Raw genomic sequence first — 19,127 nt, 5'->3', positions numbered from 1 at the left:
TTTTCATTGCTTCAATTTCAACAAAATACAGCAAATCAAATACAGCAATATTTTGTTTTTTTTAACAACATATAGACCACATAGCTAAAAAGCTTAGTTGCTGTTTTTACTTTCATGGCATTGATTTAATTATTGATTGATTTTTTTAGGGTGTGAATATGTCTCCAGTGAAACGTAAAGCTACAGGCCAATTGCAATCACAGGCCAAAGAAGTTAAAGGACTGCGTTGCTTTTTCTCTCCCACAAGGTTTAGGTAGTAAGATTGGGCAGCTCCGGCTAATTTAATTATACTATAGGATTACAGAAGTTTCATTCTGTGCAATTCAGGAGCTTTCTTATTAAGTAGGGTCACGTTTGATGCTGTCTAACACCACCACACCCAAAAACAACCAGGTTAAAAGGAACTGGTGCATGTTTGCCTCAATCTCCTTTAATGATTGATGTGTTAATCCCCCAAACACTTTTGGGGTAATGTCGTAGGATTGTAAAAAAGTTATTTCTACACCACTCATTAAAATGAGGTGCTACCAAAAAAACTGCAGCCTATCTGGGTGGTGGATCCCCTCTATCCATTTTATATATATTTAAGTTGTGCGGAAGACATAACAACCTCAGAAAGAACACAGAACACTAGAGAACGTGCCACCGCCATTGTCCCCAACTGGAGTAGACATTAGCACAGTGTGAACAGAGAAGAGAATTAGACATTAGACATTACTCGGTGTCCCCCCCCCCCCCCCAAGAGTGAACAGAAAGCTAGAGCCCAAAGAGTGGTTCTCATTAGATATAAGCGAATCGGTTTGGATTGAATCAGATTTAAAAAAAAATCTCAAAAATTTCACAGCTTTTTGAATCTGAAATTTGTTTCAAATAGATCTTTGAAATAGAGACCTTATTGTGTCCTATGGGGATTTTTTTTTTAGGGCTATTCGGGAACTTTCTGGGATCTCTGGATTTTTGGACCAAATTAATTCAGATTGAATCTCATCTGACAGCCGATTCTAAAGAACTGGACCAGAAAATAATTTCGAGACATTTGAGAATTTAATGTTTCTATAAATTGATGTATTTCTATAGTACTTCTCCATTGTTGTGTCTACAGAAGAGGAAAAGGGATGCCCAGATTAATCTTCTAAACTTATTTATATCCCTTTAACAATGGTCTCCAAACTTTGATCCACCAGATGTTGGGAAACTACAACCCCAAGCATGCCCGGAGAGCCGTTGGCTGTCCGGGCATGCTTGGGGTTGTAGTTTCCCAACACGGGGGGGGGGGTCACAGTTTGGAGACCACCACCCTATAATCACCACCCAATGCCTCAAAGCCAATGCCCTCAAAGAGCCACAACTTTTTTTATTTTTCTCTCAACATTCCCATATGAGGGCTTGCTTTTTGCGGGACAAGTTGCACTTTCAACTGCACCATTTTGGGGTTCATATGATTTTTCTCATTGCTTCAATTTCAACAAAATACAGCAATTCTGTGGTAGTTTATTTATATATATATATATATATATATATATATATATATATATATATAATGAGATAATTTTTCTCTTTAGGTCATTTTGCATTTTATATGAATTACATATATATATATATATATATATATATATTTAATTCATATTTATTTATTATTTTTATAATTATTACATGGTATTACATATAGACCTACATTTTTTCTCTTTAGGTCATTTTGCATTTTACATGAATTTATATATATATATATATATATATATATATATATATATATATATATGAACCAAGAAAAGAAGACGATCAGGCGGCACTCCAGCGTACAAAAAATCTAATGTGTCTTTATTCACCCATGATGCAACATTTCGATCCTCTCCATGGGATCTTTTTCAAGCATATAACAAAAGTATTCACACACATAATATATAAGGTGTTCAATTATAAAGGACCAGCCCACTTGTGGGTGGTCACTGTGACATCATGTGTCAAAACAAATAATATAAAGTGCAATAACGAGAGATCAATATATGATCATAAGTGCTATGTGATCAGAAGATCAGTAAATAAAGTGCAGTAATACAGTACTTCATAATACATATCCGTCATTGTTAATAGTTACATCCAAACATTCTTCACATCAATAGTTGATAGGAGTTACCTCTAATCTAAGACACTGCCCATTCGCCATAACACATGAATCCTCCGGTGTTTGTAAACAGTGCTTGTTCTACAGTGCCGGAACGGTGCTTGTTCTACAGTGCCGGAATGGTGCTTGTTCTTCAGTGCCGGAATGCGCATGTCAGTGAGGAGGAGACTCGACGGCAGGATGCGCAGGTCCCGAAGTGGACATGGCCGATCCGAACTCCCGATGCACATGTCCGTGACGTAGAACATCAGGTGAACATAGCCACATCACATGATGAGTCTGTTGATATGGGCACTTCCGCTCCTGCGCACCGGGTTTGTTTACAAACACCGGAGGATTCATGTGTTATGGCAAATGGGCAGTGTCTTAGATTAGAGCTAACTCCTATCAACTATTGATGTGAAGAATGTTTGGATGTAACTATTAAAGGGTACCTCTCATCAAATAAACTTTTGATATATTTTAGATGAATGAATGTTGAATAACTTTCCAATAGCATGTTAATGAAAAATATGCTTCTTTCTATTGTATTTTTCCCGATCAGTCCTGTCAGCAAGCATTTCTGACTCATGCTGGAGTCCTAAACACTCAGAGCTGCCAGCCTGCTTTGTTCACAGCCAAACAGGCTGTGAACAAAGCAGGCTGACAGCTCTGAGTGTTCTCCTTTGTGAACAAAGCAGACTGGCAGCTCGTAGTGTTTAGGACTCCAGCATGAGTCTGAAATGCTTGCTGCCAGGACTGGTAGGGAGACCCCTAGTGGTCATTTCTTCAAAGTGGAAAATTAAATAGAAAGAAGCATATTTTTTAATAACATGCAATTGTAAAGTTATTCTGCATACATTAATCTATAATATATCCAAAGTTTTTTGTTGAGAGGTACCCTTTAACAATGACGGATATGTATTATGAAGTACTGTATTACTGCACTTTATTTACTGATTTTCTAATCACATAGCACTTATGATCATATATTGATCTCTCGTTATTGCACTTTATATTATTTGTTTTGACACATGATGTCACAGTGACCACCCACAAATGGGCTTGTCCTTTATAATTGAACACCTTATATATTATGTGTGTGAATACTTTGTTATATGCTTGAAAAAGATCCCATGGAGAGGATCGAAATGTTGCATCATGGGTGAATAAAGACACATTTGATTTTTTGTATGCTAGAGTGCCGCCTGATCGTCTTCTTTTCTTGGTTCTTGGATTGATTAAGTTTGTGGTCTGGACTTGGACAACGGCTGAGCACCTGCACTTTATATTGAAAGGAGTTGTTTTCGCAGTGCCACTCCTACTGGATTTCTTTGTATACATATATATATATATATATATATATATATAGCAACAGAATATATCACATTTATTTATTTTTTTTTATAAAAGAGAGAGAGAGAGAGAGAGAGTTTCCACAAATAAATAAAGTTTCACAAAACAATTTATGACAATTTACGATATATATGCTAAATATAAAGTAAATATATAGTAAATATACCGAACATTGATTTAATACACTACACTACTACTGCGGTGCTGGGCATTATCCTGTCAACATGAAGCAACCTATCCGACCCTTGCCTGAGGCAGAGATGAGTAGGTGTAAATACATGGCATACAAATGTAGAAAAAAAAAACATGGCCGCACATCCACATGTTGTACACTAATCTATTGCTTCTCAGCACAATGACAACATTTTCCACAATTTCGATCAAAGGGTACAAGCTCACTTGCCACTTCACGGCCACCTGATTCAAGTGGGTTCCTTACTTAAAATGGTGCAGCACTGTGCTGCGACCACCACAATGCCAACGCACATAGGAGGATCAACCCAGTGGTTCGACAGTCCTATTCCTGCCAGCCCCTGCCCTCAGCCCTGGGCCGTGCCACCCCACATAGACAGTGCTACGGCAACAATGTCCGCCGCACACATGTGAACAGATCCCTTAGTTCACCTTACCATGTGCTCATTGTATATAGGACTGTAAAGTATTATACATGGCATACCTGGGGCCTTTATTAGGCCCCCCTGCTGGCATGGAAACCCATCCACGTTGCAGTGATCCTGTGGCCTGGGTGACATTGGATGATAGATAGTGTTGCTCGCGAATATTCACAATGCAAATTTTATTCACGAATATCGTAAATTGGCGAATTCGCAAATATTCACGAATATAGCACTATATATTCGAAATTACGAATATTCGTTTTTTTTTTTTTCTTCACAGTACACATCACAGTGATCATCCCTCTCTGCTTACAGCTTGTGTGGTGTAAAAAAGGCTCTAACACTACTGTGTGAGACCACCGGGCGAATTTTCGTATATGCGAAAATCTGCATATGCGAATTTTCGCATATGCTGATTTTTATATGCTAATTTTCGCATATGCAAATTTTCGCATGTGCGAAATATATGACGAATATATATGATGAATATTCATCTATATATTCGCAAAAAATCGCAAATTCTAATATGGCCTATGCCGCTCAACACTAATGATAGATACCCAGAAACTACTAAGATGCTGTGATCACAATTTGACCACGGCATCCAATGGGAAAAACTTCCATGATTGTTGCTTTCCCTGCTCCTAGCAGTTAGCGTGGTAGCCCTAGACGAGTGAGAACAGTACCAGGCTACTTCTGCCCTGCCGATAGAAAACATATTGCGGTTATTAAAGGAGTACTCCGTCCCTAGACATCTTATCCCCTATCCAAAGCATAGGGGATAAGATGTCTGATCACGAGGGTCCCGCCGCTGAGGACCCCCGCGATCTAAACTGCAACACCCCAGATATCCGGTGCATGGAGCGAACTTCACTCCGTGCCTGATGACTGGTGATGCGGAGCGTGACCGTGATGTTACGGTCACGCCCCACTTCCACGCCCCCTCAATGCAAGTCTATGGGAGGGGGCGCGACGCCCCCTCCCATAGACTTGCATTGAGGGGGCATGGCCGTGACGTCACGAGTCTCCAGCGCTGCACCTGACGCTCTGAACGCTGGGTGCAGCAGGGAGATTGGTGGGGTCCCCAGCGGCAGGACCCCCACAATCAGACATCTTATCCCCTATCCTTTGGATAGGCTATAAGATGTCTAGGGGTGGAGTACCTCTGTGTGTATTAATGTTAGGGGGACTAACTATGGGTGTATGCTCTTGATGCACAGGAATGGTTGCCCATATCTGTTGTGTATGGGGGCTGTGCATGTTCCATAAAGCCTAATCAGGAAAAGGACACACGAGAAATATTAATGTGGCCACAGGGTGGTCGCAGGGTACTTTTAGGGGCAGCTGTGAAATATTTATTTATGGAGACAGACATATGATGAGTTGTTCCAAGACATTGTTACATGTTGGACAGATAGTATGCACTAGATCCATATTTGGCTATATATAGTAAAACTCCCTTTGTAATTGCCTAACACGAGCATATAAATATTGACCTGCTCTTACCTTCGTAATATACCGCCCAGGAGAGAAGCGTTGAGGCATTCAGGAGGAGAGAGGCGTCTTTTCACTTCTGCTATGGTGACCTTGTATTTAGACGTGGAGCTTAGCAAAGAAAGCCGGCCGGGAACTGAGCAGAAGAGGTCTGTGGGGTTCACTACGCAGGTACCTCCTAAGAGGAAACACAAGCACGAAGCATATGTCATGGCTGCTCAAAGAGATTAGTCATCAAATCCATTCAGGAAGATCGTTTTACTCATTTTATGTCATATAATCAAAAGACCATCAAAGTATATCTGCTGTTCTAAGACTAAACCACCAATCATGTCTGTCCTGTATTTGTTGTCATCAGTATTATTACATTATGTCAAGTTGGCTTTGTCTTCTGGTGACCAAACGAAAAGTGGTTATCTAGAATATTTAGGCTTCTAAATGGCTCGATAATAAATTGGGTGATCAATTATGGAAGACTGTAATTTATATGATAAAGATTAGAATACATGTAGTCAATAAACCTATATGTATAGTTTTTATTGTGTTGTATAATTTCAAGTGCATGTTCAGAAATATCCTCAGATAGTATTAGAGTTAATTCTTAAGGTTTTTGATAGGTTGAGAGATAGATGAATGAGATAGATAGATGAATGAGATAGATAGATAGATAGATAGATAGATAGATAGATAGATAGAGAGATAGATAAATATCCAAGGCAATGATTCAGCAGCACACCAAGAAATTCCAAAACAGCATTGGTTTAATTTCCCATGGTCAGATACAACGTTTAGGAAGTATCTCACTGCCTTTCTCAAGCATGCTTTGCCAATCTTTGTGTTCTCTGGCAAATGCCAAACGTCCTGCACGGTGTTGGACTGTAAGCACAACCCCCACCTGTAGACGTCGGGCCCTCATACTATCCTCATGGAGTCTGTTTCTGACAGTTTGAGTGGACACATGTACATTTGGGGCCTGCTGGAGGTCATTTTGCAGGGCTCTGGCAGTGCTCCTCCTGCTCCTCCTTGCACAAAGGTGGAGGTAGCCGTTCTGCTGCTGGGTTGTTGCCCTCCTACGGCCTCCTACACGTCTCCTGATGTACTGGCCTGTCTCCTGGTAGCGCCTCCATGCTCTGACCATTACGCTGACAGACACAGCAAACCTTCTTGCCACAGCTCGCATTAATGTGCCATCCTGGATGAGCTGCACTACCTGAGCCACTTGTGTGGGTTGTAGACTCCGTCTCATGCTACCACTAGAGTGAAAGCACCGCAAGCATTCAAAAGTGACCAAAACATCAGCCAGGAAGCATAGGAACTGAGAAGTGGTCTGTGGTCACCACCTGCAGAACCACTCCTTTATTGGGGGGGTGTCTTGCTAATTGCCTATAATTTCCACCTGTTGTCTGTTCCATTTGCACAACAGCATGTGAAATTGATTGTCAATCAGTGTTGCTTCCTGAGTGGACAGTGTGATTTCACAGAAGTGTCATTGACTTGGAGTTACATTGTGTTGTTTAAGTGTTCCCTTTATTTTTTTTAGCAGTGTATATAGATAGATATGAGATAGATAGATAGATAGATTTGAGATAGATAGATTTGAGATAGATAGATAGATATGAGATAGATAGATAGATATGAGATAGATAGATAGATAGATATGAGATAGATAGATAGATAGATATGAGATAGATAGATATGAGATAGATGATAGATAGATAGATAGATAGATATGATATAGATATATATATATAGATAGATAAGGTAGATAGATGGACAGATAGATATGAGATAGATAGATAGATATGAGATAGATAGATAGATAGATAGATATATAGATAGATAAGGTAGATAGATGGACAGATAGATATGAGATAGATAGATAGATAGATAGATAGATGTCAATCAGTGTTGCTTCCTGAGTGGACAGTGTGATTTCACAGAAGTGTCATTGACTTGGAGTTACATTGTGTTGTTTAAGTGTTCCCTTTATTTTTTTTTGAGCAGTGTATATAGATAGATATGAGATAGATAGATAGATATAAGATAGATAGATAGATAGATATAAGATAGATAGATAGATAGATAAGGTAGATAGATATGAGATAGATAGATAGATAGATAGATATATATGAGATAGATAGATAGATAGATAGATAGATAGATACTGGAAAGATATGATATAGCTATAGACATGTCCTAATATAAATATAATGCACTCATTTGTGAATCACACAATAAATGTATAATCCGTCTCACAGGGATATATAGTATATAGCACTGAAGATATTGTGAGATTGAAAACTTCACTTTTAATGAGAAATCTAAAATCCGTTAACCACAATTTCTATAGGTGTTCAAAATAACTCTCAGCCGCCATCAAAACGTGTACACGCTCATATTTACAGTACGTGAGTAATCAATAGTAACGTAGTAACTTCCCTCCAGGTACAGCTAGTTATATAGACTGATGCATTTTGTTCCATCATTAAATCAGGCAATCTTTAGTATGGCAACACATTACTGTCCAAAATCACAGTAGATCCTCTACAAAGTGCGGATGAATGAAAGATGACGAGTACGACACAATATGAACGCCACATATATTTGTTAATGATAGGTGGTGGTAATTGCTAGTCCAGTTATTAGTGATTACTGATAGTGGTTAGTAATATAATCAAATAGAAAAGATAGTCCTACGGCAGTGCGAGTAATTGGAACACCGGTCTCTGGATAAAAAGTACTTTGCAGGTGTGATGATGGTGGTGCTCAAGTATCAAAAAAGATGCAAGGTAAATTTGTATGAAGAATAGAAAAACCGGCCACTCACCGTATTTGTCTTCTTGCTTTATTGCATAAAATACTCACTTAAGAACAGAAGGGAGAGGGAAGGAGCGGGGGGTACTCGCGGCAACGAGCTCCGTTTCGCACTAAATGAAGTGCTTCTTCCGGCCATGGCCATGGCCGGAAGAAGCACTTCATTTAGTTCGAAACAAAGCTTGTTGCCGCTAGTAGCCCCCGCTCCTTCCCTCTCCCCTCTGTTCTTAAAGTGTACCTCTCATCAAAAAAACTTTTGATATATTATAGATTAATGTATGCAGAATAACTTTACAATTGCATGTTATTAAAAAATATGCTTCTTTCTATTTAATTTTCCACTTTGAAGAAATGACCACTAGGGGTCTCCCTACCAGTCCTGGCAGCAAGCATTTCAGACTCATGCTGGAGTCCTAAACACTACGAGCTGCCAGTCTGCTTTGTTCACAAAGGAGAACACGCAGAGCTGCCAGTCTGCTTTGTTCACAGCCTGTTTGGCTGTGAACAAAGCAGGCTGGCAGCTCTGAGTGCTTAGTAGGACTCCAGCATGAGTCAGAAATGCTTGCTGACAGGACTGATCGGGAAAAATACAATAGAAAGAAGCATATTTTTCATTAACATGCTATTGGAAAGTTATTCAACATTCATTAATCTAAAATATATCAAAAGTTTGTTTGAGGAGAGGTACCCTTTAAGTGAGTATTTTATGCAATAAAGCAAGAAGACGAATATGGTGAGTGGCCGTTTTTTCTTTTCTTCATACAAATGTTAGTAATATAATCCATACACATCCACATCAGTTTTAGTCCCTAGTGGGTAATGCATTGTCCCGTGTTGAACAACACACATAATTATGATGTTAGTAATTAGTGGTATATCCCATATTGGTCCATGGAATGTTTATAGACAGTATTGTAAAATCCCATAAGGTTGGGTTCACACCACGTTTTGTTAACTACGGTTCCCGTATATGTCTGGGCGGAGGGGGGGGGCGGCTTAATTGCGGCGCCCGCACTCAGCCGTATTCGGGAACCGTACTTAATGCATGTCTATGAGCCGACCGGAGTGAACCGCAGCCTCCGGTCGGCTTCGTTTTCGGCCGTATGCGGTTTCCCGACCGCAGGCAAAAACGTAGTCGACCGCGTTTTTGCCTACGGTCGGGAAACTGCATACGGCCGAAAACGAAGCCGACCGGAGGCTGCGGTTCACTCCGGTCAGCTCATAGACATGCATTAAATATGGTTCCTGAATACGGCTGAGTGCGGGCGACACGATTAAGCCCCCCCCACCCTACTCCCAGCCGTATACGGGAACCGTAGTTAACAAAACGTGGTGTGAACCCAGCCTTCTCTAGAATATAGACTGCATCATTTAACATAGTGCTAACATCTATTGCACTTCGTCACATAGAGGATCCATTAAGCCGTATAAAACATTCATCTCATAATAGAAAACCTGGACTTGATTCTTTTAATCTCGTATAACAAATACTCCTTCTTTTATGAATCAACGCGTTTCCAGCTGTTAAGTTCATCCGGAATCGTGTAAACAACATTACTTCAAAGGCATAGTAGTCTCCCTTCAGCGTGTAGTGGACACCACATAGACATGTCCGTCCTTGTATTTCACATAGTTCAAATTCAACTTTACTGCTCCGAAAACGTTGCTACAAAATCTAACATTATTACAACATCCAAGCAAAACCCTCAACACTCTGCAATTCCTATCACAACCACTGGGCGGCCACATGTAGACACATATAGCATTAACATCTCCCGGCAGAGGACCGGAAAGCCATGCGGTTTTTTGGGGGGTTTTTTTGTGGGTTTTTTTTTGTGGGGGGGTTTTTGTGGGGTTTTTTAAAGCTGGTTTTGTGCCACAAATGTTGGCAAATGTTGAGCTAGGATGAAAGGAAAGGCGAGACACATCTGTGGAATATTCGTTAAGAATCCGAACTCAAATTCAAATTTCATGGTTTATTCTCGAAATGGCAGAACTTAATGGTCAGTAGATTGATATGCTATGCTAGCGGATGGCTGGTGATTTCATCTATCATGAAAACAAATTATTCTATTTCTTCCCAAGTTTCTATTTAGAGATGAGCGAACTTACAGTATATTCGATTCGTCACGAACTTCTCGGCTCGGCAGTTGATGACTTATCCTGCGTAAATTAGTTCAGCCTTCAGGTGCTCCGGTGGGCTGGAAAAGGTGGATACATTAGTAGGAAAGAGTCTCCTAGGACTGTATCCACCTTTTCCAGCCCAACGGAGCACCAGAAAGCTGAACTAATTTATGCAGGAAAAGTCATCAACTGCCGAGCCGAGAAGTTCGTGACGAATCGAATTTACTGTAAGTTCGCTCATCTCTATTTCTAGTAATCGCTACATCACTACTATTTACAAATGGTTGATCTTTTCACTAGTAAATTCAAAGTCCAGAAGCTTTATTGAAAGAACAGTAAAGCATGGAAATTTAAAATTGATAAAACATTGTGCTAATGCCAAAATCATTTTTTTTTTCCCCTTCCATAATGGCAATAGGTAAGATTATTGGACAGAAAATTATGTTAAAGCAGTTTTTGTGTCATAAAGAAGAAAAAAAACAGCAATCAAATTAGACGATATAAGGGCATTGTATTTTTGTATTTAAAAAAAACAATACCATTATCTAAATTGGGAAAGTAAGAGCCCAAAAAATCCATTATAATAAAGGAGAGTTTTGGCGATCCAAGCGGGACATTCTCCATATCACTGCAGGAAATATTAAGAGCAAGTATAAACATTTTATATCACTCTGATTGACTTTATATTGACTACCTAGGACTAAAACATATATATATATATATATATACTCAGTACCTATGAACCCATAGTATATAGCTATAAGTTAGATCTTAAGAACAATACAGAGCTTTGAGAGTCATACATAGTGCAGCTAATAAATCTTCCTGCTCTCCATCCCCACATAATGTACTTTGACATGTGAAATTTAAATTAGCGGTGTCCTGTATTTCTTTATTCTCTGACCTTCTTTGAGGCTGACTGTACACTATATATTTTTAATGTACATGAATGACAATTGCAGTGTGAAATAAATCATGAACATGCCCACAAAAGGATCCTGCTGCTAACAACAATCGCATTGCTGAAGGCGACGTCTTAGCTTCAGCTCCGCACTGCCTGTATTCTGCAGAGATATATTATTTACCACCATACACATGGAAGGACGAGCCTACGGAATCCTAGAAGGCAGTGGGTGAAGTGTAGGGCATCATTATGCACCAATATACAAATAATATCACCAAGGTGGGGGCATCATATGTGTGATATAGTACGACCTACAATACAATTGGGATATGTGAGCTCTGCCAAAGCTATAAAAACAAAACCGATACTAAAGAATACATAACGTACAGGAGGAGATACTGTAGTCATTACTGTGTCTGTATCAACATTTACTGACAAATATATCATCTCTACAAGTCTTGGGCCAAAACATTTTCTAGGACTAATGTTTACATGAAAATGAGAGTATCTTGTAATGTATTTGCCTTTGTTTTGCAACCCATAGATATTCGATATTAGATAGATAGATAGATAGATATGCGATAGATGTGAGATAGATAGATATGAGATAGATAGATATGAGATAGATATGAGATAGATATGAGATAGATATGAGATAGATATATAGATATGAGATAAATAGATATAAGATAGATATGAGATAGATAGATAGATAGATAGATAGATAGATATGAGATAGATATGAGATAGAAAGATAGATCTGAGATACATGGATAGATAGATAAATAAATAGATAGATAGATAGGAGATAGATAGATATGAGATAGATAGATAGATAGATAGATAGATAGATAGATAGATATGAGATAGATAGATAGATATTCGATAGATATGAGATAGATAGATAAATAGATAGATATGAGATAGATAGATATGAGATAGATAGATATGAGATAGATAGATAAATAGATATGAGATAGATAGATATATATGAGATAGATAGATAGATATGAGATAAATAGATAGATAGATAGATAAATAGATAGATAGATATGAGATAGATAGATATGAGATAGATAGATAGATAGATAGATAGATAGATAGATAGATAGATAGATATGAGATAGATAGATATGAGATAGATAGGAGGTATATACTAGGTAGATAGTAACATAATTTTAAGGTTGAAAAAAAGACAAGAGTCCATCGAGTTCAACCTAAAACCCTATTGTGTTAATCCAGAAGAAGGCAAAACCACCCCATGATGCTGATGCTAATTGCCCCATAACAGAGGAAAAAGTTCTTCTCGACTCCAGTATGGCATCAGAATAAATCTCTGGATCAATGTTCTATCCCTATAAACCTAGTATCCATAACCTGTAATATTATATTTTTCTGGATAGAAAAATAGGAGATAGATAGATATGAGATAGATAGATAGATATGAGATAGATAGATAGATAGATAGATAGATATGAGATAGATAGATAGATAGATAGATATGGGATAGATAGATATGAGATAGATAGATAGATATGAGATAAATAGATGATAGATATTAAATAGATAGATATGAAATGGACAGATAGATAGATATGAGATAGATAGATAGATAGATATGAGATAGATAGAAAAAAATAGCAGTAGAGCAGCACAACCCAAAAAAAAATTAAGTAAATAGGTGCAAGCAGCCTTTTGGCCCCGGTCACAGGCCCATAATCCAGACACAAAAAAGCAAATGACTGCAGCACCAAAAATTGTAGAAAAAAATGTGTAGCTTTATTCCATGCCAAAATACAGATGCAACGTTTCTGCTGCCTGTGCAGCCTTTTCCAAGCTTGTTTCTACCATTTTTGAGTGCTGCGGTAATTTGCTTTTTTTGTGTCTAGATAGATAGATAGATATGAAATAGATAGATAGATGATAGATAGATAGATAGATAGATATGAGATAGATAAATAAATAAATAAATAAGTAGATAGATAGATAGATAGATATGAGATAGATATTCGATAGATAGATATGAGATAGATAGATATGAGATAGATGGATAAATAGATATAAGATAGATAGATAGATAGATAGATAGATATGAGATAGGTAGATATGAGATAGATATGAGATAGATATGAGATAGATAGATAGATAGATAGATAGATATGAGATAGATAGATATGAGATAGGTAGATATGAGATAGATATGAGATAGATATGAGATAGATAGATAGATAGATAGATAGATATGAGATAGATAGATATGAGATAGATAGATAAATAGATAGATAGATAGATAGATATGAGATAGATAAATAAATAAATAAATAAGTAGATAGATTATAGATAGATAGATGTGAGATAGATAGATATGAGATAGGTAGATATGAGATACAGAAATAAATAAGTAGATAGATTATAGATAGATAAATAAATAAATAAGTAGATAGATGATAGATAGATAGATACTGTATCTCAATAATTTGTACTTTTAATCTTATATATCATCCTAAATATTTTGCACAATTGTGATGCACAAGTCTATGAACCCTGAAGAAAATGAAACAAAAAATACTTTCATGTATCCTAATTCTAATATTTCATTGAACTAAATGTATAAGTTGTATAAGAAACTCTGAAACCTTAACGGAAACATAATGCTGACTAAATATTAAGGTAATTACATTATCAAAATAAAAAAATGCAATTCTGACTTTGTGAAGAATAGGAGGTAGATGTTTTATCAGATAAGATGGCCAATATTTTTTATTTATGTATTTATTAATTCATTTATTTATTTTTTGTAGATTTCTCAAAATAAGCTTTATAATAAATATACAGGTCTATAGAACAAAGAAACGTTGGGGAAGAAATTAAAACATATAATTTAAATAGATTAATTGTTTAACTTCACAGGTAAAATCTGTATAGCTGGACAATTTATGGCCTATCTTAGTGTGAATTCTCCACATCTATTGTCTTAACCCCTGCATATTTGTGAGATGTAACCTGTGTCTTCTGCTTGGGAGCTTAGATTTGATAAAGGGAGGAATCCCGAAAGCTTCTCTACAAAATTCTGTTAGTCCAATCAAAAAGGTTTTACAAGATACTGCAACATTTTTTGATTTGCATCAGTTAAAATATAAAATACAATGTTAGACTGCAAAGAAAAGGGGAAAGCAATATTGTAGAATATAAAGAAGCCTTGTCGTGTTTCTAAGACCGTTCGAGGGTCTAAAGTCAAATTTTAGTTTTAACGAAAACGGAGAGATACAAATTACAATAATACAGTTTAGGCTGTAAAGTACATTGCTTTGTAGGCCGAGATACAATTGTAGGTTCCGAAGGATTTGTAAAGTCTAAAGTAAAAGTGCTGGGTCAACAATATCAAAAGTGAATTTTCGATTGTAAGGAACATAGTAGAGTCTAAAGTAACACTGTCAAGAGTAGCCCAAGGTTCTGGTGGGGTCTTTGGAGACAGTGTGAAAGCCTAAAGACTATTGTAGCATATTCAATAGTTTAAGGGTGTATTTTACTGTATGAAAGAACATATTGTCAAGGATAAGTATTGAGAAGTCTAGAGATCGTAAGACCGTCGAGTCCAAAAGAGTAATGTATAATCTTCTGAAGCCTCAATGGTTAAAGGAAGAAGCATTTTACAGTCTGAAAAATTGTTGTCTACAGTAGATATTATGAATTCTGAATGAACATAGAAGAATCTCAAGAATTTTGATGAACATAATAGAGTTTGAAGAATTTTGATGAACATAGTAGAGTCTCAAGAATTTGGATGAACTTTGTAGAGTCTTAAGAATTTTGATAAACACATAGAGACTCAAGAATTTGGATGAACATAGTAGAGTCTCAAGAATTTTGATAAACACATAGAGACTCAAGAATTTGGATGAACATAATAGAGTCTCAAGAATTTGGATGAACATAGTGGAGTTTCAAGAATTTGGATGAACATAATAGAGTCTCAAGAATTTGGATGAACATAGTAGAGTCTCAAGAATTTTGATAAACACATAGAGACTCAAGAATTTGGATGAACATAATAGAGTCTCAAGAATTTGGATGAACATAGTGGAGTTTCAAGAATTTGGATGAACACAATAGAGTCTCAAGAATTTGGATGAACATAGTGGAGTTTCAAGAATTTGGATGAACATAGTGGAGTCTCAAGAATTTGGATGAACATAATAAAGTCTCAAGAATCTGAATGAACATAGTAGAGTCACAAGAATTTAAATGAACATTGAAGAGTCTTAAGAATTTGGATGAACATAATAGAGTCTCAAAAATTTGGATGAACATAGTAGTGTCTTAAGAATTTGAATGAACATAATAGAGTGTCAAAAATTTGGATGAACATAATAGAATCTCAAAAATTTGGATGAACATAGAGTCTCAAGAATTTGGATGAACATAATGGAGTCAAAAATTTGGATGAACATAATAGAGTCTCAAAAATTTGGATGAATATTGTAGAGTCTCAAGAATTTGAGTTTCTGAAGGAACATAGTCTAAAGCATCATCATGGACTATATAGAGCAGTGGTCTTCAAACTTTTGGACCTCCGGCTATTGCAAAACTACAACTCCTAGCATGCCCGGACAGCCGTTGGCTGTCCGGGTATGCTAGGAGTTGTAGTTTTGCAGTGGACAGAGTTCCACAGTTTGGAGACCTAGGGTATGGAGCTTAAAGCCATTTAGTGGAGGCAAGTGGAAGTAATGGGCAAACGGGAAGATCTGGGAGACATTGACAAGAGCTAAATGGTGATGGCTAGAAGACCTGGTCACCATATCTTCAAAATGGTAGGTATGGGGTATCCAGTGATTAATAGGAACCAAAAATGGTTGAGGAACGTACAATCAGTGAACCAAAGACTGGGTCATGGGCGCCCAAGGCTCATTAATTTACATGGGGAGCAAATGCTAGCCCACCGGGTCTGATCCCACAGAAAAGTTACTGTAGCATTAAATGGTGACCAGGGTACAGCTGGCTATGATACAAGGGCATCAGAAGACCATACTGCCACCGAAAGCTCATACAATGGGCACATCAGCATTAACACTGGAGCATGGAGCAATAGAAGAAGGCGGCCAGGACTGATAAATCACATTCTCTTTTAACCCATGTGGATAGCTTGGTTCTTGATCATCGCTTACTTTGGGAAGGATACAGAAGACGATCCGGTGGAGGCCGTGTGGCGGGCAAAGTTCAGCTGAGGGCGTTTAGTCTTGGCATTGTGTGGATTTTAGAAAAACCACCTACCTAAATATTGTACAGACCAAGTCTATAGGCAGTAGAGACCCTCAATGGCAGTGACCTTCACACTGTAAAAATAGTTCACGGATGAGGAACATGACAAAGAGTTCACGGTTTGACTCGGCCTCCGGCTTCCCCAGATCTTAATCCAATTGATCATCTATGGGATGTGCTGGAAAAACCAGTCCATGGAGGCCTCATCTCACAGCTTACTGGACCTACAGGATCTGCTGCGGACATCTTGGTTCAGATACCACAAGACACCTTCAGAGGTCTTACCACAAGACACCTTCCGAGGTCTTACGGTTTCCATGTCTCGATGGGTCAGGGGTGTTTTGGCGGTGCAAGGGAAAATAATGGTTCAAGATGGAGGTATAATGTAATTCTACTACAGTATATGACCAATGTGATGGAGCTTTACTAACTCCACCAATATAACAGCTAGCAGTAAGATTAGGAGACTCGTAGCTTAGGAGCGGTGAGATGTTCTTATGTATATATATATATATATATATATATATATATATATATATATACACACACACACACAGTATATTATGGCTTTGTAGTAATAATTATCATCACACCTATACACAATATCCCATGTGAATTGAAGAAACCAAGAAATTACAACTCATTGATTTAAAGGGGTACTCTGGTGGAAAACATTTTTTTTTTTTTTAAATCAACTGGTGCCAGAAAGTTAAGCACATTTATAAATTACTTCTATTAAAAAATCTTTACCCTTCCAGTACTTATTAGCAGCTGTATGCTACAAAGGAAATTTTCTTTTTGAATTTATTTTTTGTCTTGTCCACAGTGCTCTCTGCTGACACCTGATTCCCGTATCAGGAACTGTCCAGAGCAGGAGAAAATCCCCATAGCAAACCTATGCTGCTCTGGACAGTTCCTGAAATGGACAGAGGTGTCAGCACAGAGCACTGTGGACAAGACAAAAAAGAATTTCAAAAATAAAAGAATTTCCTTTGTAGCATACAGCTGCTAATAAGTACTGGAAGGGTAAAGATTTTTTTTTATATAGAAGTCATTTATAAATCTGTTTAACTTTCTGGCACCAGTTGATAAAAAAAAAAAAATGTTTTCCACCGGAGTACCCCTTTAATATAATGCTGCAATATAGTGAAGGGCTATATAGTGTAGAGCACTGCTAGGTTATAATATAAAGCATATGAAAGAATAATAAAGTATAGTATAAAGAAGTAAGGGATAGTATCGTGCAATATCATATAGAACAAATTCCAAAAGAAAATAATTTCCTCGGTAGCATACAGCCGCTAATAAGTACTGAAAGGATTAAGATTTTTAAATAGAAGTCATTTACAAATCTGTTTAACTTTCTGGCACCAGTTGATTTCAATAAAAAAAGGTTTTTCACCGGAGTACCCCTTTAACCCCTTAAGGACCAAGGACGTACCGGTACGTCCTTGGTCCTGCTCTTCTGATATAACGCGGGGTTACACAGTAACCCCGCGTCATATCATGGCGGGCCCGGCGTCATAGTGAAGCCGGGACCCGCCTCTAATAGCGCGCAGCGCCGATCGCGGCGCCGCGCGCTATTAACCCTTTAGCCGCGCGCTCAAAGCTGAGCCGCGCGGCTAAAAGTGAAAGTGAAAGTTCCCGGCTAGTTCAGTCGGGCTGTTCGGGATAGCCGCGGCTAATCGCGGCATCCCGAACAGCTGACAGGACAGCGGGAGGGCCCCTTCCTGCCTCCTCGCTGTCCGATCGCCGAATGACTGCTCAGTGCCTGAGATCCAGGCATGAGCAGTCATCCGGCAGAATCGTTGATCACTGGTTTCTTATGAGAAACCAGTGATCAGCATAGAAGATCAGTGTGTGCAGTGTTATAGGTCCGTATGGGATAACAATGATCAGTATAAGAGATCAGTGTGTGCAGTGTTATAGGTCCCTATGGGACCTATAACACTGCAAAAAAAAGTGAAAAAAAAAAGTGAATAAAGATCATTTAACTCCTCCCCTATTAAAAGTTTGAATCACCCCCCTTTTCCAATAAAAAAAAAAAACACAGTGTAAATAAAAATAAACATATGTGGTATCACCGCGTGCGGAAATGTCCGAATTATAAAAATATATCGTTAATTAAACCACTCGGTCAATGGCGTGCGCGCAAACAAATTCCAAAGTCCAAAATAGTGCATTTTTGGTCACTTTTTATATCATTTAAAAATGAATAAAAAGTGATCAATAAGTCTTATCAATGCAAAAATGGTACCGTTAAAAACTTCAGATCACGGCGCAAAAAATGAGCACTCATACCGCCCCATACACGGAAAAATAAAAAAGTTATAGGGGTCAGAAGATGACAATTTTAAACGTATTAATTTTCCTGCATGTAGTTATGATTTTTTCCAGAAGTCCGACAAAATCAAACCTATATAAGTAGGGTATCATTTGAATCGTATGGACCTACAGA

General features: G+C 37.8%; 1 protein-coding gene across 2 annotated transcripts in view; it reads right to left on the bottom strand.

Moving 5' to 3' along the window:
• Positions 1-19,127, bottom strand: part of TFAP2D (transcription factor AP-2 delta) — a 54,028-nt gene that overhangs the window by 8,831 nt on the left and 26,070 nt on the right. For both annotated transcript variants that reach the window (XM_056564002.1, XM_056564003.1), the window contains exon 4: positions 5,581-5,746. In XM_056564002.1, coding sequence (XP_056419977.1) covers positions 5,581-5,746 — 166 coding nt within the window. The remainder of the gene's footprint in view (positions 1-5,580; positions 5,747-19,127) is intronic.

The sequence above is a fragment of the Hyla sarda genome, chromosome 3, assembly GCF_029499605.1.
Source record: "Hyla sarda isolate aHylSar1 chromosome 3, aHylSar1.hap1, whole genome shotgun sequence".
NCBI classification, from domain to species: domain Eukaryota; kingdom Metazoa; phylum Chordata; class Amphibia; order Anura; family Hylidae; genus Hyla; species Hyla sarda.
Note: the sequence above shows the minus strand (reverse complement) of the source record. Positions and strands in the feature narration are given on the sequence as shown.